Genomic DNA, 21,005 nt, shown 5'->3' with positions numbered 1-21,005 from the left:
AAGATCCAGATCACCCATTTTTTTCCTGGTGCAGTACCCCAGTCAGTACCCTAACAAATGTCTGCAGTCTGGTCCAGATTCTGTGGTTGTAGTAGCTTTGGAGGGCAGCTGCTGCCGACTCTCAATTTGTTCAATTCCCTGGAAAGGTAGAGAACATGAAACACTGGCTGGTGCCACTTTGATAAAATAGCCTGTGAAGAGAATAATGATAATGACTGTGCTTATATAGCACTTTTTTAGACAGATTAGTGTCTCAGAGCAGTGAACAAAGTCAGTGTTATTATTATCTCCACTACACAGCTGGGGAGCTCATGGCAGTAGTGGGATATGAACCGAGAGAGTGCTGATTTGTAGCCCAGCCACATAACAACAGCTCTGGTATCTAGGACTCACCGTGTCTCTGAAGAACCATTCCAACTCTCCCTCCATATACACAGGGGTTTGAAGTGACTGTATGTGCTGATGGCTACAGAAGTTGTAAGAGTAAGTTCACATCGCTGCTGTTGTCACTGCCCTACTTAGGCTGGCATTTAATTTTGTTATGGTATTGGTAGCTAGAGCTACAAAAGGGTTGGTGGCTGGTGTGTTTGTAAGCAAGAGATACATTCATATTCTGTTTATTAAGATTGGAACTGTTTAAAAGATTCCCTGAACAGCTTCTATCAAATTCCATTCCCTCTTTCCTTGCTGTTTCCTATTGTGGACCATGGTGTAAAGACAAAGCAGCAGAAATAAGATCTACGCTTTTGTCTGCTGGAGCCTCTCTCTCTCCCTTTCCCTATTTTTCCCAGATTGGGTCATTGGTGCAATAGTGAAAGGTAGCAGGACAATGACCGTTTTCACACTGTCTATAAATCGTGGGAGACTCACGGAAGGCTGCCGGCTTCCTCGCACGATTTTTAACACCATCCGATTACAAAACGCTGTAAATCACTGTTTGTGGTGTTTTGTAAACAGATGGAAATCGCGCGGGGCAGCCTTCTGTGAGTTTCGTGTGATTTATGGACAGTGTGAAAACGGCCAATGTTTCTTAGTTATATAAAGATGGCAGCTGTTGGGAGACTAATCAAAGAAGCCAGTTTGGAGGAATAACTGCTTGCCTTGTAGCCTGTCCCTGGAAGTGTACACTAGCAGGCCAAAGGAGATCCTCACCAATTCCCTATAAAGTTGAAGTTAGAATTAAAAAGCAAAAATACTGTAGTTGATTCGTAAAGAGCCAGATTCTGTTAACTGAACACTGGAATTCAAAATTTCTGGACACTGTACAGCCCTATCTATTATTTTCTTCGATATAAATAAAACATTAAAAAATGAGATATTGAACTAAAGAAGGAAGTGGTAAAACACTAAACTGGGAACATAATCCATATATTCTGGAGTAGTACTGAAGATAATTGAGAGAATCTTAGACTAAATCTTGTGTAAAGTCAATCTTTATAAGTCATTTGTCTTGGTTAATATAGAAGCACAGATTCAAACCCCAATTAATTGAACAACATTTAACAATAAACACAGTTTAGGCCAGGCCTGGTAAGCCTTCCTAATATGCTGTAGATATTTGGAAGGGAAGGAAAAGCTGTTCAGGGTTAGATATGGGAAGAATGTTACAGAAGACACTGAATCCATAAAATAGTGTCTTGCAATGGAATGAGGTTCCCAAGACAGCATGATGAATTTTATATATTAAAAACAATGAGGACTTCTAGAATGATCTGCGTATGGCATCAACAAGAACAAAGTTAGGCAGGAATCCTAAATTAAAATTGTGGTACTAGGACAGTAGGATTTGAGTCAATGGCACATTAGACACCAACAAGATTTTCAGGATGTAAGCTTTTGAGAGTTAGAGCTCCTTTCTTCAGATATGCCCTCTCTTGAAAATCTTGTTGATTTTCTAAGGTGCATCTGACTCAAATCCTGTTGTTCTACTGCTGACCAACACGGCTATCCACTTTATCCTCATGGAAAGCACCATATTCTGTTGTATTAGGATGTCTTTCAGTTTTTTTTTTAATTTGGGGAAAGAAAGCATAGTACAGACATTTTCTAAATATTTAATATAATGAAAATTAAAAGTAATACATGTATGATCCATTTGAATCCTGAAGTTTACAGTGAGAACTAAACATGCCCTTTTAAAGATTTCCTAGAATGCCTAAGACAAAATGGTAGCAAATCTTGAAGAAAAAATATAGTAAATATTCAGAACTAAATAGTGGATCATTTTTTTGTTCATGATCCATAATGTCAGTAATTCACAGCTTCATACTGCTTGCTCTAGCCACCAGCCCACTGTTACCATGTTAGTTGGGAGATATGTGCAATCTAGTTCGTCTCTTAATATTTTCCTTTCCTCTTGAGGCCTGCTACAGCTTCAAACTGAGAGTAACTTGAGAGAAAAAGAGTCTGAGAGCAGAACCACAAGTGACAAAAGGCACAGATTGGACACTTGTCAGCTTCCCTCAAGTTTTGATGGGAAATGTAGGCAGCTTGGCGGAATGTTGGACAAGTGATAGTTGAAAAGTCCATTGGACAGCAGTCAGAGAGTGAAACTGCAAGACCAGGACGCCTACATTTCCCATCAAAACTTGAGGGAAGCTGACAAGTGTCCAATCTGTGCCTTTTGTCACTTGTGGTTCTGCTCTGAGATTCTATCACTTTACTGTGAAAAAGAAGTCTCTTCTCTGTATCAGCATCTAATTTGTTTCTGTATAGCGTCTTACAATAGAACGCATATATAAGCCCTGTTTGGGAGAAAACTAACACTTATCCTATATATGCAGTCTCAGACCACTTGCTCCTGTCACTCACAAAACTCTACATAGCTCACCAGCTGATTATTGTGGTCTGTGAGGTTCATGATAAGCCCAATTTTGTCATCTTAGCAGGGCAGCAAAACCAGGAAAACCTTAAGCTACTGGTGGCTATCATAACTAGTCAACTGCATTTGGCTGGGGAGGTGTCCCAAGTTGCATGATCCTGTACCATCATTTGAAAGGAGGCCAGTAAAATCATTATGTCATCCACATAGCACCGTGAATTTATATCCTTTTCAATAACACCATCAACAATCATTAGGTTTATTAGCAAACTGGAAATTTAAAACTGCTTATCTGATAGCAAGAACAAGTGATTGCAGCCACGGTGGTAGGGATTGGGGGCGTTAAACTCTTCCCTTTATGCCATTTCAATGATTTCCATCCTTCCTCCAAGCTAGTACTTGCCTTTGGGAAAAAACATACTGGCACAATATGGGCATCTATGTATTTTCCCCACTGGGGAAAAAAGCAGTCTCAGTGGGTTGAGGTCACAAAAGCCAGCTTTCAGTACAATTCTAAACTTTATTCTTCCAGGTGCTATCTACCAGCAACCCATCTATCTAATTAAGACCTAAGAAGCATTTGTTTTAAAGGTATTGGTTCAATTTTCTACCTGACTTCATCAATAATTTTAAAAATGCTATTGGCTGCTTTGATAACTATCTTGATCAAAAAGCAGCGTATGAACTCAATATAGCATTACTTTATATGAGCACAAAAATGCTTCGAAAAACACTAATCTCTCACTCCTAGAGATGGTTCAATTTGATGTGACTAACTATTTCTCATATAAACACATACACACATATCAGGATTCCTCCTGCAGACAGTTATAATCTATGATAAAATGTGGTTCAGAAAACTGGCTAAGAATATAAATAGATTTTATGAGTAGCAATCATCAGCCTTCATTTTAAGGACTCTTAGGATTACTTTATACTAGACATGGGCACGAACAGAACCCCCCCACCGAACAAGTTGTTCGTTGTTCGTTGCCATCCATGAACAACAAACAACGAACAGTAACAAACATGACCCTGTTCACAAACATGTTCGTTGTTCATGGCCCTTTAAAGACCCTTTTAAACTATCAGCTGGCAGGTGGCAGGGGGGATTCCCCCCTGCTGCCTGCCAGCTGATAGTTTAAAGGGCCCTTTCCTGCCACATGCAAGGGGCAGGGCCCTTTAAACACCCCACAAACTCACCTTCCCAATGTCCAATACCCACCATATTTGCAGGAGACATAGTCCTCACTGTCCTCCGAAGACCTCCCAAGTTTCAGAGAGATTGCACCCCGGGAAAGGCATGATCCATAGGTCTCCCCCTTTGTTGTAATTTTCTCTTCACAGTGACAAAAACAGGACTCTCTGATGAAAGCTACTTTGAGGGGTTACAAACTGACCTTCCCAATGTCCAATGCCCACCACATTTGCAGGAGACATAGTCCTCACTGTCCTCTGAAGACCCCCCAAGTTTCAGAGAGATTACACCCCGGGAAAGGCATGATCCATGGGTCCCCCCCTTTGTTGTCATTTTCTCTTCACAGTGGCAAAAACAGGACTCTCTGCTGGAAGTACTTTGAAGGGTTAACGCCAGAAGGAAAGCCAGAAGGAGTTCAGACAGAGTTCAGTCCCTGCCTCATTGCCAGGGGAATTGATTGAAAGGCACCAGACTGTCTGGCTTGACAAACGGCTGATGAAGGCAATGGACGAGGCTTGCAATGACTACTTGTTCATTTAGAATGGGGCCTACCGAATGGCTTGCTCGCGACCAGACGAACAGGCTGTTCGTGAGTTTTTTCTGTTCGTAATGCTGTTCATGCCCATGTCTACTTTATTCTTTATCAAGTGATATAGCATATTCTAGATTGTAGCTTTTTCTAGATTGTACATATGTTTGTTTGAGTGTGTGTGTCCATGTTCATATCTGTACAGGCAGAATACTGTCAATACCAACAACAACAACAACAACAACAACAACAACAACAAAAGCTCCTTGCACAAATACAAGTAGAATACTAGGAAAATGGAACTGGCCTACAATTTTGTCTAGCATGTTGTTTTCTTATGTTCAGTAAAGATCTTTTTCCCCCGAGGAGAAGTACTAAAGATGCAACCTCCCTAACCCTTCCCACTGGAAGCTTTTAATACAGAAAAAGTTGTATATATGGAACTGGGAAAACTGCTGCTTTTTGTTTTTATCAAGACCAAATCTTATGATTCTTCTCACAAGAAGAAAACAGATTTGTCTTATGACCAAAGGAAATTAATTGAAATGGTAAATATGTCAGGTTACTGTTTCAGCACACATAAGCATTTAGGCTTGATTTGCCAAAACATAATGAAATTTTTGAAATGGAAATGCAGATGTAGATAATCAGCAGATTTTTTTAAAGCAGAAAAAATGAGAAAAGATTTAGACCCAAGCCATGTGAGGAAAGGTTAAAGTAATAAATTATGTTCTTAAGATTAAATTTTTTCTTTAAGAGATTTTGTCAGAGGAGAGAATGGACAACAATTTGTCTTTCCTGTCTTTGGTACAGAAAATTATAGAATAAGGGTATTTGCATGGAAAGAAGCTTGGCCTGGGGTGTGTGTCAAATCTGGATACCACTCTTTCAGGTTAGGCGCTGCATCTACGGCTGCAGTGATGGGCTTTTCAGGGCCTGATATTCAGAGGGTGGGTCAATGGCATTCTGCTGCTTATAGAATGTATGTGCAGCCTTTGAACAGTGGTCAATCGTTTTGACATCGTTTCTCTTTTAGGTGCTGTGGTTTGACAGGAGAGGCTGCGGATCCTCATCTGTGGCCACAGCATGGTCTTTTGGGCAGTGCACCAAGCAAAGAGGACGCCAATTGGGTCCCAGCTTGGACTCAGCCAGTTGGCCACTGTCGAATGGCAGGGCAGAAGAGGCCTGTGCTGGTCTGGGTTGCTGCCACTGTTGTTCAAGGGGAGGAGTGCCCCTCTGCCTCATATCCTGGTCATATACTTGGGAGGAAATGACCTTAGTTTGTTGAAGGGCATGGCCCTGTCATGGCAGGCACAGGATGACTTGCTGGAGATTAGCAAGCATTGGCCTGGCATCCTGATTTTCTGGTCTGCAATGCTTCTGTGCCAGGTGTGGCGGGATGAATTAGACCACAATGCTTTAGAATGGGCTAGGCAAAAGGCCAACAGAGCCCTATTCAAGGCAATGACAGTGGGGTTGGGGATTTATTTGCCCCATCTGCAAATTCAGGCTGAGTTTGCAGACCTCTACTGGAAGGATGGTGTGCACCTCTCTACAAGAGGCAATAATATATTTTTGAATGACCTGTGGCAAGGGCTTAGGTTGGTCTTAAGCCATTTGTGGGACACAGTCTAAGCAGAGGCTTGGCCTTTGCGGTGGTAAGATTTAAGTTAGGGGGAAATTTGAGCGGGCCGGTGAGCACCCTTAGCACCTCCCTATTGGTGGGGAATTGGGGTCTGTCAGGAGCGGCTGGCTGCTGTATGGCCCAGTTGCGAGGACAGATGCTCTGGTGGGGAATCCCTGGACAAGCCAGTCTCCCCCTGCTGCTGTACGGCTGGGTAGGGGAACTTTAAGGGGGTAAACCACTTCACCTGGCCAGACTGGGTCCCAGCAATACGATGGATGGCTCGCACCCAGGGCAGCAGGTGTCTCACCCAGACAGGGCAGGGCAGGGTCCAAGTGTGACCCCAGGGCCTGACCTATACTGCTAGATAGGCCCTTGCTGTAGTTGATGTTTAATTGTTGTAATGTTAATAAAGTGGCCCATTTTAGAACCCAAATACTGTGTCTGCCTTTCATTCCGATTGAGGGGGCATTCCGGCCATGCCAGCCAATGGCAATAGCCACTCAAGCCGGTGGCCGCTCTTTGCCTCCTCAGAAGGCACGCCCTGCATCCAGGGCTTAGCTCAAGGGTGGCATTTGTAGCCTTAGCTGGCTTCTCCGCCCCGGTTGATTCAGTCACGCCTCATGCTCAGCCCACCCACCTCACCCTATTGCAGTGCAGGAGTAGCCAGTCGCCTCTTTTGGGGCCAGGTAGGAATTTTTCTCTCCTTGTCCCTGATTGGCACTTGGGAATGGAGTTTTTTTGCCTACCTTGCATTGTGAGAAGGAGGGGGGGTAATTGGCACGGTGGGTCTAAGGTAATTTCCCTGGTGGCAGGATTTAAGTTAGGGGAAAAATTGAGCAGGCCCGTGAACACCCTTGGCACCTCCTCATTGGTGGGGATTTGGGGTCTGTCAGGAGCGGCTGGCTGCTGTATGGCCCAGTTGCAAGGACAGGCGCCCTGGTGGGAAACCCCTGGACAAGCCAGTCTCCCCCTGCTGCTGTATGGCTGGATGGGGGAGCTTTAAGGGGGTGAACCACTTCGCCTGACCAGGCTGGGTCCCAGCCATATGATGGATGGCTTGCACCTGGGACTGCGGGTGTCTCACCCAGACAGGTCAGGGCAGGATCCAGGTGTGACCCCAGGGCCTGACCTATACTGTTAGTTAGTCCCTTGCCGTAGTTGATGTTTAATTATTGTAATGTTAATAAAGCAGCCCATTTTAGAACCCAAACACTGTGTCTGCCTTTCATTCTGACTGAGGGGGCAAAGAAGTTTAGATTACTCTAGCTACAATATTCTACAGCATGCAGAATACTTTGGAGAGGCTTTGAAAAAGGTTGCCTAACATCATGCCCTTGTCAAGGTTGCGGATACCTACTTAGTATCTTCTAATATTTTTCTGATATATATGGGATCCCATAAAGTTGCCTGGCAGCACTGTCCAGGCTGCTTCCTAAGATCCCTAAAACCATTTCCCATATACGTCCCATCAAAGTACTCCAAGATTTGGTCATCATTGAAATTTGCCATGGCATAGTAGTTAAGACCAAATCTGAGAGGCCCTCATTCAAAGCCCCACACTGCCATGAAAGCTTTCTAGGTGACACTGGGCCAGTATCTCTGAGTTTAACATGTCTCATAGGGTTGTTGAGGGTAAAGTTAGAGAATGGTGAACTGTGCGTGCTGCTCTGAGCTGCTTGGAGAAAAACATGAATTAAAAAAATGCTAGATAAATTTGGAATGCTGGGACCCTCACTGAAGGTTTATCCATTTTTAATGCCCTGCTGTGAATCAGTTTTCAATCACTCAAGTAACAGGGTCAGAAGCTTGGTAGGGGATCACATTCAATACCTTTCTTCCTGACTGTTGCTGTGAGGTCCCATCACAGCATTCCCTCCCATCCTCTAGGGCCTTCCATGCAACTTTATTTCTTGCTAGACACTGTTGGGAAGACAGCTACATCCCTGTCAGCTCTTTCTACTTTTCTCTCCCAATTGATAATTCTTACTATCAATATTCTGCCTCCTATGCCCTAACCTCAGTTTGGAATTCTGCAGATTTCTTCACTTGCTCATGTTCATGTCAACAAAATGAAGCCAAAGGCAGAGCCATTATCAGCGTTATAGAGCAACCTAAAGAAAGAGAAGGCAGGATGTACCAGAAATATCTCATTTTTTCAGACATGCAATGACTTACACAGGAATTTCAGAAATGGGATTTTGGAAAGAACTTCCCCAAGCTATTACAAACCATGCCTGATTACTTTGCCATGGTTTAGGTGGGTAGCCATGTTGGTCTGCAGTAAAACAGCAGGATTTGAGTCCTGTGGTATCTTAGAGACCAACAAAATTGTCAGGGTGTAAGATTCTGAGAGTGTGAGATCTTCAAAGGTGTGTCTGAAGGGAGCTCTGACTCTTGAAAGCTTACACCCTGAAAATCTTGTTGGTCTCTAAGGTGCCATCTGACTCAAAATCCTGCCGTTTTGCCATGATTTATAATAACTTGAGGCTATTTGTAATAACTTGGTGCTGTTAGTTTCCCTCTCTTCCACATTTCTTACATGCTCACAACTTACCCAAGTGGTATACTCTGTGTGTGGAGAACACCAGTCAATGTTTCTTCTAAGCTGTTCATGTATTAATGATGTAAACTATGGGAAGTTGTAGGTCTTTTTATTCCTTTTTATTCCTTCTGACCTAACATACACTTTTCTAAGTTCCGTTCTGCTATGAAGTGTCTGAAGATGTTCAGTAACTTTTATCTCAGAGAGCTGAAAATTTAGGAAGAACTTTAGCCAAGTGCAATCCTAAGTAGAGTTACACACAACTAAGGCCACTGACTTCAACGGACTTGAAAAGGCGTAACTCTGCTTAGGAGTAACCTGTTAGTTGCCATTTTCTTTCCTTCCCCTATTCTCCCCTACCCTACCCTCCTGGCAATTTCATAGGTTTGAGAAACAGAGGGGCGAGGAGACAAGATAGCAGACAGGGGACTGATGATGGTGGATATTTCCCAAGGTTAGTCCTGTACTTTGAAAATTTTTTGGATAAAGTCTGAGATTTTTCTGAGAATTATCAAAAAATGGTCATCCTATCCCAAATTCTAATTGTTTGGCTTTACTCACCTCTAGCAATGATTGCTCACTCTTATTCTCTGTCACTTTTTATAGGTGGCTAGTGAATTTAAGAATTTTAAGATGGTATCCATAGTTGAAGCTCATACTTTAGCACATTTTTGATGATCCATAAGAGGTAAAGATTTTGTTGTTGTGAATAACTTGGTTTGTATTTAACCTGAAACTGGCCATATTCACATGATCTTAAAGATGATCCTATCCAAGGATATATAATTAGAGGATGACATCCAAGCATGTACCTAGTTGCAGATTAATATTTTATTAATCAATTTGATAGTAAAACCAGTTTTTCAATGAAAGACGCATGGATAGAGTGATGTTTAGGTACATGAGAAATAACTTTTTCTATGGATTTACATTCTTGATTGAATGTAATCAAATGAGTTGACATGAAATTAGAGCAGAATAAAGGTAAAAATAACATGACGAGAGTTAGTAAAATTGACATGAATATTTACCTTTTGATGATGTGCTATAATTCTCTTGTTCTTCAATGAATAAAATGCACGGAATGATGGGAACAAAAGAAAGATATCAGCAAATTTAAAGTTAGACAAAAAGGTGTTATACATGAGAATGACAAACACTATAGGCTCTGTCACAGCATGCATAAATCAATGTGGGGAAACTTGGATGACAAAACCATGAAAAACTAGAAAATCTGAGCTCACAATCCAATACACATTTAAGGGCACTGAACACCATTGAAACCAATGGTTTTTAGCGCACTTAATTCCATGTTGGATTGTAGTTGGAATTTTTACAGACTTTAATGTTGAAAAATGAAAAAGAAGGTCATTCAAAAGCTTTGTCCCTAAGTGCCATGATGAGCAGTTACGAAAGCAAGCAGATCCATTAGAATGAAAGAGGTTACTCATGTGTGCAAATGCTCATTCACACACACATTTTGCATGTCATCTGACATCCTTTCACAATAAAATGAAAATAAAGTGTCCTAGAAACCTAAAATGCATATTGAAGTATCTTTTTATCCATTCCAAATAAGAGCACATTCATACTGACCTTAATTATACCAGTATTTTAACATATGCTATCATGTCAGAAAACACTTGCTAGTTCAACCCTCCATAAATAAAATCAAACTCTCACTGAACAGCAATAGAAGCACATAGTCATACTCAGAAAGGGTGAAGCATTTTTTGTCTATGTATTAACAACATTTCAAATGAGTCCACTAAAGAATAAAAACTGAGCAATTTCATTAAATTTGATCACTCCCCCTCCAATGGCAATTAAAATACTTTTATTTATTAAAAATCTTACTTTTATTTTCCTTTTGAAAATCCACATCCAGTTCTTAAAATACACTGTTTTGCTTTAGCCAGATATCTCCCGTATAACACTCCCCAACAAAAACTGGCATAGATTTAAGAAAAGATTCCAAGAGGCATTTTGAATAACAGTATGTGAATAGCAAAGAATCCATTTCAATACATGCAGTTGTTCTTTCTGAAACTGTAGAATACTCCATTTAATTGATTCTTAATTCAATGTAAAAAACTGTGGAATCAAAAACTTCAGAATTAAACATTGCATACCTGCTTTTCCAGTCACTGAACCAAGCTCTACTAATTTTTCAGGTATAAATGTGTTAAACAGCTTAGGTCTGTTTATATTAAAATCTCTGCAAGTTTAATTACTATTTTTAATAGCCAAGTTTTGGTTCATGTTGTACATAAAACCATTGATGTTTGTGGAAGAAATCAATGAAGCAACTCTTGTGGGTAACCTCCATTAATAAAAATGAGACTTCTGTGTGGTCCCCTGAGATAGCTTGGTAGGCTGAACTCTTTCTTTTTTCAAAGAATGGGGGACCAAAGGAAAATGGAAACATCCTACATTACCATTAATACAGACACTCACATTGGTTTAAAATTTTCAAGGAACTCATTGGTTGCACTCCAGTGCATCATTACAAGCAAAAATCTAGTTTCAAGGTGCCCAACATATTGCAAGGTAAGATTATTTTATACTCTCAAACATTTCTGCATCACTTACTGCTATTTCAGGTAAAAGATACTGCAGAAGAAATAATGTAGTATATTTTTCCACTTGTGCAATAAAAATGAAAAATTCAGATTTATTATTCATTTTCCTAAAATTAGTCTAAATTCTGTAATGTTTTTATGTTTGCATAAAAAGAACTAGGCAACTACATTGGAACTGGCAACATGTTCTCAAACAAAAACAGTGCTAGCTCAAATGTTCTTCACTTAATGATCTTCTATAATTATTGCATCCGTGTTATTTTTACATTAAAGAGAGCCACATGCCTTAAACATATATGCAAAACAGAGAACATGGAGTCAATCTTACCATGTATTGCCACACTTTTTGATTGACAAAAGCCATTAACTTTACAAGTTTTAAGAAACAATACTATTCCAAATAATATGTCAATGTAACAGCCCTAAACTGTACCACACATGAGATTCATAAACATAGCTTTTAAAAAACCTGAAGATTTCTCTGATATGATTCTATAGTATCATTACAGAGGAAAATAGGGAATTTGAAGGACAGCAGTAAGTTTTTTCTCCAAAAAACACATTATTTGTTTAAAACTCTAACACTACTTACCAGCTAATTCTACTGAAATTAGTAGGACTTAAATTCAACAGGGTGTATCCAACATTGCTGTTTTTCCTTTGTCCAATACAAGGAGCATTCTGCTACTCCTGAGAGACACCTGCACTGGCACAACACACATCTTCTGCCTGTGGAATGATCCTTGTACTGGAGGAAGGCTTCACCATTACCGGAAAAACGGAACTGCTAGATCCAACTCAATATGTTAAGTATAAGAGATCAATCCTAACATTACAAATGTCAGTAGTGAAATCACAGGTTGTCAATAGATCCAGGTCTAGAGATCCATGAAAAACCTCAGAATCTTCTTTGTATCATTCTCTATCCCTCTCTTTTTCATACTCTTGTATGCACTTTCAAACATCTGCAGTACTAGCATAATTATTTCTCAAAAGACTGTTGCGGATACTATGATATTCTATAAACAGGCATGCAAGTCAACAGAATAATTTGTCAGATCATTTTCTATGGGTAATTTCTACATGAAAATTATTTTTCATCACTAGCAAAGTCACCATACATTCATTATTTCGCTATCAACACCCCCTCTTCCTTACTAACAGTCAGTGAATTTTTTTTTACTAATGTAACTTTTTCTAGTTTATAGTAATAAGTATTTGTTTGTTACTTGCAACAATTATTATGGACAATGTTTGTATTCATATGCATATGACCAGACAAATTACGTTTTGGACACCATGTATTATAGAATCCATCAGTTGAGTTTTATGCAATAAAAGCATCATACCCCACAATATTCATTCGTAGTTATATAAATGCTGATGTTCTTTCTTGGTTATCTAAGTAATGGATGATAAATAATGAAAAAAGCCACAATTTGTAACCATTGCAACAAAAGAAGTTTGACATTTTGTTCCGCCATCAGCTAGGGATATATATGTGAATGAACCACAGCACATTAGAAAGGAAGTTGCTGAGAAGCTAAGGCCCAATATATTCAATAAAATGCTCCCACCAACTTGCATTAGCCCTTAAATTAAAACTATACCATAGGTTCCCCACCCCGGAACCTCTAAGACCCCTGGACCAGAAACACAGGCTTCTATCATGCATGTATTCAACATGTTGAAGACAGCCAGTTACTTGATGCCTTTTTTCTGCTAGAATGAAAGCTCTTGGGGAAACTATTCCTTGCCTGAAATTAACAAATGTTAAATACTAGCATACTAGCAGTACTAGCATAATTATTTTGTATTTTGTTTAGTTCCACTGAGATAATTGGAAATACTTGGGTAAATGAGAACCCCAAGGTTCAGCTCTCCAGGAATCATATCATTGCTACCCAGCCACATCTACTATACTGGGAAATTTAAAAGTTGCCAGATCTATATTCCTACCAGATTAATGCTGCGTTGACAAGAATAACAAATGGCAAATGTGGCTGAATGTATCAAAACAAGGTTCAGTCATAGTAAAACAATTGTTAATAGCAACACTTCCATAGTTTACCAACTGACCTTCTCTCTAGAAATCTTTACCTAATGGACGCTCAGAACAAGTAGGGCATGCACAAGAAGGATGTATGAACCTAAGCTCAATTACCACTAGTTGTAAAGACTGCCCAAGAGGAAACAGAATATCACTTCACCAAAAGCAGATATTTAAAGAAAGCAGCCAGCATACCTTCACTTAGATTCATAATACACGATTTTTACCAAAATGAATGTAAGCGTATTTAGTATATAAGACTGTAAGAATATTTTCAGAGATTTACATTTTTCTTGTTTACTTTACTAGATACCTAAAACCAATCTAATTTTTAGCCTTGCAGATTGAAATGGGTTGATCACAGATTATGAAATCTTGTCAGCATAACTGGAACTGAAATATTATTATAGAAAATATTTTTTCCAAAATATAAGGAATGCTGTGAAAAATTCTCTATGGTGAAGGAAAAAAATCGTATTTTTCTTACTATGTCACCAGAGAAATTGTATAAGAATCCACACAAAGATACTATTTTTTTTAATAATCAGCCTGCATATTATTGGTATTCTAGGGGAAAACAACAGATTGATTTAATCTGCAAAAAGTTATTAAAATAATGAAACCTTAACTCATGGTAATATAACCTAAAAACAAATACAAAATATATCAAAAACACGTGCACCTAGTAGAAAATATCCGGATGAAAATAAATATATGGAGGGGAATCATGTTCCAGTATAGTTTGTGCATATTCAGTAACATATCAGTGACTGATCTTTGAATTTATGTAGTCATCAATACAATAATTACAAAACTCAAATCTGTGAAATGTACATATTGGCAAAGAATGAGCATTTGACCAAAAAAAATTCCAACAAGTAAACATATTAATTTCAAGAAGAGTGTACAGCATTTTGTTTTTCAATTCCAAATTATGTTATACAATTAAAATATAAACAATTTGAACACGTTATGATGAATTCTAAAATAAGCCTATATAATTGTGGATTTGATTCATTTTGGAAAGATAGGTAAGTAATAGTTTTTGTCTGCAATCCAGTAATTTAACTGTTGTAAATATAATGAAGAGATAAGGATATTAGTACTTCTTTAATATAGTAACTGTTGCCCCTGGCTGTCTCAGGTTTTCCTTGAAATGTCTTTCTCATGGATTTGTTTGTACTTACAACAGTTGATTCATTATCTTTCCCTATTTAGCACATTAATTCCCTCCACTACCACCCCATTTTGAACTTGATCTTTGACATGCTCAGAAAGGGATATAATTAGCACTGTTCACACTCTGTCAGCGAGTTACAATTAGTTATTTCCAGTTAACACAGCAGAATTAATGGAATGTGAATGAACAAAACGGGTTTGCTGAAACATCTGTAATTTGCCCTTTGCATGGAATCCAGAATAAATGTGATCATAAGTAAATACTACATCTATTTTTAAAGGTGCATACATTGCCAAAAATGTGAATTTTTTTTTAAAAAATACAGTAATCTATAGCACACCATTATAGTTTGCAATCCACTTCTATATAACCAGTCTGTTTTGTCAATAGAACTATAGCACTGAACAGCCTGTTAAACAAGACAGAGATTTTTTTCGGAGATGAAGAAGAGGAAAGAAAACAAACCCAAGATTTTGAACTATAAGTTTGTGATTTGATACCTTGCTCTATACTGCCGCTCCTGACAGGAACTTGTGGAAGCTGCCTCCCCCTACGACTGCTGAAGGGCGTGTCTGCTGAAGAGGACTGCATGGGACTTCCTGGTTGGTGCATTCTGCAGGCAGAATTAAGATTAAATGGAATGATGTAATAGACATCTGGTCCCCCAAGAGAAGTTACAAGCACCAATGTGAAGTGCTTTTATTAAAACGTGTGTAAAAAGAAAGAGGAAGCATCTTGCTTTGTACATATGGCCATACATTCATAATTTCTGATCCGTTTAGAAAGCATTAATTTTGGCACGTTTTAAGTATGCACAACTCAGAAGCCATTTGTGAGTAGCTTCTTTTGATAAGCTACTAGGCTGGGGGGCGGGAAGCCACTCAATCACTCAACTGTGCTAACTGAAATAATTAACACCAGTCTAAATTTGGAATAAATGTTTTTCCTTGAATGTCTTAGACTTGCAAAAAACTAAGGTTAACAGTAGTTTGAGACAACCAAGCAAAATATACAAAACAGGCAATCTATATGTTACATCCACATAATACTGGTGTTAATGTTTTTGCTTAGTGCATTTCAATGGAAAATTGAATACCCAAGACTACAGATGTACATGAGTTTTGGTAGTCTGGTAGTACTTACAAAGTCATAGAAACAGAATTTAAGACTTCTATTCAATTGGAGGCTGACATATTTTCAGATTTATTATCCATGTATTGTTAACTATTAAGGTGATTTTATAGAACTAGAGAGAACTAGAGAGGTGAGTGCTATTATTATACAGGAAAACTGATTTTTAAGTTAGGGTATGTTCACACATCACAAGCAGTGAAATCTCTGTGAATAGGATTCTAGGATGTTCTCTCTCTCCTCTGTGCATATTCATTATTCTCCTTTGTTTGTTTTCTTTTGACATCATGGAACTGGAGAATTAAGTGGATCTTGTATTTCCCCATGCTGTGAAGAGTAACAGGTTGCATCTTTGGAAAAGTCCTGACTAAAGTGAACTAGGAACACATCACAGAAGCAGAGTGTACCATAACGAAAACTACCACTTGCTTCTTATAAGGTGCCAGTGGGGAACATTTCTAGAAGTCACTCATAGTGTACCACTCACTGATCTTTCTTTATATGAGATACACACAATAAGAAATCCAGAATTTTGTAGGGATTTACTTTTCTATGCTTAGTGTGAAAAATGAGTGATGTGAGAACACACCCTTTGTTGTATAAACAAACTTTTGTGTTGCATAGTCTATCTTTTTAAAGTGAAATATTCTGAAAATTTTCATATGAATGCATAAACACAACAAAACAATGGGAAGACAAAACATGGGCAGATTTTTACTACTGTGATAAGCTCCTTCGTATGACTTAAACAATCGAGATAGTGGTGATAGATTGAGTGGAAGATATGAGAGAAGTGTAGGTATCATGGGGGAGAAACAGATTGTACTGGAGTGCCAGAATGAATGAATGCACTGCATGTACTCTGGAAAGTACACCACCACATTAACATCTGGGAGGCAGAAAACAAAATGCTGTGCTGTACATTTAATAGCAACCTTGTCAGAAGTGGAGAAGGTGGCGCCGACCCTCCAGGAACTAGGTGATGTACAGAACATAATGGTCTGATACTAGAATGCTCACTCGACCTTGAGCGAGTGTGATGTTTTCCCCTAATGACTGGCTGATCATTGATTCTTGGGGTTGGAAGTCCCCTTCTAGAAACACATGGCAGTAGAACCCTAAAACATTAGGGCCAAAAAAAAAAATCGGTTCAGTCATTAGCTGTATAAAAGGCTTTGCCCACACATACACACTCACACAGACATACACCATTGCCTTCAACTTATATAGTAATAATTTTCATATTCAGCAATATTATTTTCATAAATAGCTTAGTAAATGATCTCACAGAAAGTTCATTGCTGACTACACAGAAGTATGCTTCTAATTACAAAGTTAATAAAATGACAAAAAAGAACTGCAAGTAGCTGAGTACAGATTTTCTTCCAGTTAAAATATGTATTAAACTCGTCATACATCTCAAAAATCATATTGTGAAGATAGCTGATCACAAGGGACTAAAGCCCTCCAGACTGTGTTCAATAATAGTAGGCATCCATTTGCAATACACTGATATCTGTTTTTCTGCAGCATAGTTTTAGGATGCAGATTTCCTTTGTTATTTTGAGGCCATTTCCTCAGAGGTCTTAAAGTGAGAACCCTAAGGTGGGGGACGGAGGCTTATCTGCTATTTATCTGCATGGAGGCTTATCTGTTGAGCACCTACAGAGGTGCATTTTGGTTGTAGAGATGGGCATAAACCGAAATATGAACCAAAATTCAGCACGAACGGGGCCGATTCGTGGTTTGCGAACTAGTGGTTCATCAGAGCCCACCAGAGCTGGTTCATTTAGTTAGTTTTTCAGTTCATCACTGCAGACAGCCTGGCGCTGATCAATCAGTTTCCTAGGCAACGGAGGTTGGGATTTCTGTAGACCTTCTGCTGACCCAGAAGTGACGATTTGCTGACCTGGAAGTGATGTTTTCATGAACCAAACGAACCGGGGCAGGTTTGTGAAAGTACGTGGTTCATGAAACGTGATGAACCATGAACCTCGTGGTTCATTTTTTTTCTGGTTCATGTCCATCTCTATTTGGTTGCCTTCGGGAAAGACCCGCTGCTAGTGCACAGGACTATCACGCTTCCTGTTTCTTTGCAGGTACATTGTGAAAGGGAAAAGGATGGTGAGGAAAAGTCAAGTCAGTAGTGGGAAGGATTTCATAGCTCTGAACCTGGTCTTCTTTCTCACAAAGGTACTTGGCTTGTGTTTCCAAACCCCAGCTCTCTTGGCTTGCTACCCATGGCCCTGGCCTTAACACTGGTGAGAACAAACTCTGGATCCCCCTCTTCCTTTTATGGCTGACAATTTTTAAATGGGTCCCTCTAGCAGTCCATTTAATCATACCAATTTGACAAGCAAGCAATTATCAGGTAATGTTTTTTAACTTCATGTCATGAAAAGTTTCAACTACCCATTTCCAAAGGACAGAATATTCTTTCTTGCTTAGGTGGCAAAGTTACTTCCTATCATATGGCTCTGAAGACATATGAACTTGCGTTTCATGTTTGGAGCACAATGAGTCTCGGGTTTGGAAAGGCTGAAGACCACTGCTGTTTGTAGGACTTCCATAGCCTATATTGTCCAAGGCAAACTTCTAAGTTCATAGACGTTAATGGAATTAGAAGGATGAAGTCTGTTTAGGATTGCTCTGAACATGTCTTTCTTTGAGTTATGTATAATGCTTAAGTTCTCAAAGGAACTTCCCCATCATATCGTTTAAAAAGTTAAAAATGCCCTGTGAAATGACATTCAGCTTCAACAAATTAGTTCGTATTTAGGTTGAGGTTGTCATGGGCCAAAGAAGAGTGGAAGTGGACAATCACTTCCTGAAAATTTGCCACATAAAACACTCAGTATGGTTACTCAACAGCCAGTTGTAGACAACTTCTACTCACTCTGTGAGCAAGAATTACTGTTCCAATTACTTGGGGAACAGTACATAATGGTTATGCTGAGCTCATCACAACTGTGATGAGGATACTTATCTTGACAGAGTATAGCAACACAGTGCCTAATGGATTACAAATTTACTGTTGTTAACCAACTCTGTGAAACAGTTGCATTATAGCAAAGCTATATAATTGTATATAACAGTTGTTGCAATACTCCTAGGAAATGTAAGTAGGTGTAAGTAGGTGAATAGACTGAGACTGTGCTGATATTTTTGAATGCACTGTTGAACATAAATGTAGTGTTTCATAAAATTATAGTGATAAATTTTATAATAAAATTATAGTAAAAACAATGGACATACACATTCTACACAAATTTCATTACATCTGTTTATACTTCCTGTGCTAACAGCTTGCCACCAGTAGGGGGCTCATCATTCTCAGTAAAGCCATAGCTAAATGTAAAACCTACATAATCATTTGACAAAACTATAGGCAATTATTCTGTGAGACGTGGTAGGTACTACAGAAGCTTTTCACATATTTTAAAGTAGTTTGAAGGTTTGAATGATTTTCCTTGGAAGTATTTTGTATAAAAAGCAAACATTTACATGTTAGTGGTTCAATTTTAAAGTCATTATCTAGCTGGTATAAACACAATGATGTGAAAAACTAACAACTCCTAACACAAAAGAGGATTTGAAAAACAAACCTCTCTCTGACAGAAAATAGTAATAGACCCCTTCAAGATAAGCTGATGGCAAACTATTGAATAGAGTTTTGTTGATCTTAATGTTTCGAAATTTTCATTTTTAGCTACATTTAAACAAAACAAAATATGTTAACCATGATCAGTTTTTTGCCTCTGATAAAGAAATAGTTTTATTGCTACTATACAAATATCTGATCACTAGAACTATATACATTAAAATATGTCAAAAGACCACAATCCAAACCAGAGTTAAGGGCTCTTCAGCCCTCTAAAATAAAATGATTTAAACATGCTTTACTCTATGTTGGACTGCTGCCTAAATAGATATGTAAGATGCGCATCTTATATGCGCACCCCAACTGGGGTAGTCCAGGAAATAGGGCTATATCGACCCTACCAGTAGCAATTGGTACTGAGACGGAGAGACCACCAAAAAGCCAAAAATATTGCACACAGCTAAAGTGTCTCCTTACCAATTCAATCTTCATGAAACTCCTGAGGCAAAAAGAGGGTGGGTGGGTTTTCTTGATTATCCCTATCTTGACTAGCCTACTTGTAAGTTCCATCTTTTTCTTATAGAACTAAATGTCAATATACTAGTATCAAAAATGTTTACAATGATAAGTTATTTTAACATAAGAAATAGTGTCTATTAACTGATATTACAAAAATGAATTATAATCAATATATTTGATGGAGTTCAATATGTTTAAATATACAATATAGTGACAAATCAGAAAGTGAGGAAGGAGAAGGGAAACTGTAAACAGCAGATGAGAAATTCAATACAATATACAGCATGATTAATAAAAGCGCTACAGCTCATATTTGTCAATGTAATGTATACATTTCAGTCTTTCTTAATCTTGAATTTTTTATATACTGCACACTGTATACAAAGCAGCTCCTTGTTTTAGTAATGATTGTCAACAGCCCCTCCAAAGATGTTAAGCATTTTTGTCTTCCTTGGAGGAAAAAGAATGTTCTCCTGTTCAACTCAACCACATCTGATCAGAGTGACCTGAGACTATACTGATAAACCTCGCTGTGGCTGTGTCACTGCACCATTCCCTGAGCTTGCATTTCTTGCATTCCTTAATGCCACTCCATCATACTTCATCTAGGCTAATTGCAGAAGAAGTACCCTGCTAGATCAGACAAAAGGTCCATCTAGTCCAGCAACCTCTTCACACAGTGGCCAATCAGCTGCAATAGGAAGCCAATGAACAGGACCTGTAAGGCAGGTATGGTGGCCAAATACCAGGTGGGACCTGGAGTTCTCCTGAAATTACAACTGATCCCCAGACTATAGAGATCAGTTCCCTTGGAGGAAATGGCAGCTTTGGAAGGTGAACTCTATGGAACCAAATTCCTGCTGAGCAACTCAGCCTCCCTAAACTCTATCCTTTGCAAGCTCCATCCCCCAATTTCCAGGAATTTCCGAAGCCAGAGTTGGCAACCCTAAGGTTTTCTCTTGCTGTTGCCTCAGAGCACTGGCATGCAGAGGTTCGTTGCACAACTAGAACTTGCACACCTTTACCTTGTAAAGTATTGGTGACATATTAGAAATGGAAGTAAAGAAACCTGGAAATAGGAGATGAGTAACTGAGTCAAGCATTGCAGTAAATAGAGGAAGAAAAAAATGTTCTATCGGGGAAAAGCCATGGGAGAAAAGTTGTGTTAAAAAAAGTAATTTGTGAAAAGCAGAGACAGATGAATCAGTGTAGAAATAGAGGAGGA

General features: G+C 38.9%; 1 protein-coding gene across 4 annotated transcripts in view; it reads right to left on the bottom strand.

Moving 5' to 3' along the window:
- The window catches only part of RIMS1 (regulating synaptic membrane exocytosis 1), a 432,846-nt gene that overhangs the window by 94,280 nt on the left and 317,561 nt on the right, over positions 1–21,005 (bottom strand). For 2 of the 4 annotated variants that reach the window (XM_054998175.1, XM_054998257.1), the window contains one exon: positions 15,030–15,142. In XM_054998175.1, the coding sequence (XP_054854150.1) occupies positions 15,030–15,142 (113 nt within the window). Of the gene's footprint in view, positions 1–9,748; positions 9,779–15,029; positions 15,143–16,595; positions 16,779–21,005 lie in introns of all 4 variants that reach the window. The other 2 variants (XM_054998012.1, XM_054998089.1) reach the window with 2 other exon arrangements.

Source organism: Eublepharis macularius, chromosome 1 (assembly GCF_028583425.1).
Source record: "Eublepharis macularius isolate TG4126 chromosome 1, MPM_Emac_v1.0, whole genome shotgun sequence".
In the NCBI taxonomy this organism is placed as follows: Eukaryota; Metazoa; Chordata; class Lepidosauria; order Squamata; family Eublepharidae; genus Eublepharis; species Eublepharis macularius.
The sequence above is the reverse complement of the archived record's forward strand: the minus strand, read 5'-3'. Positions and strand labels throughout refer to the sequence as shown.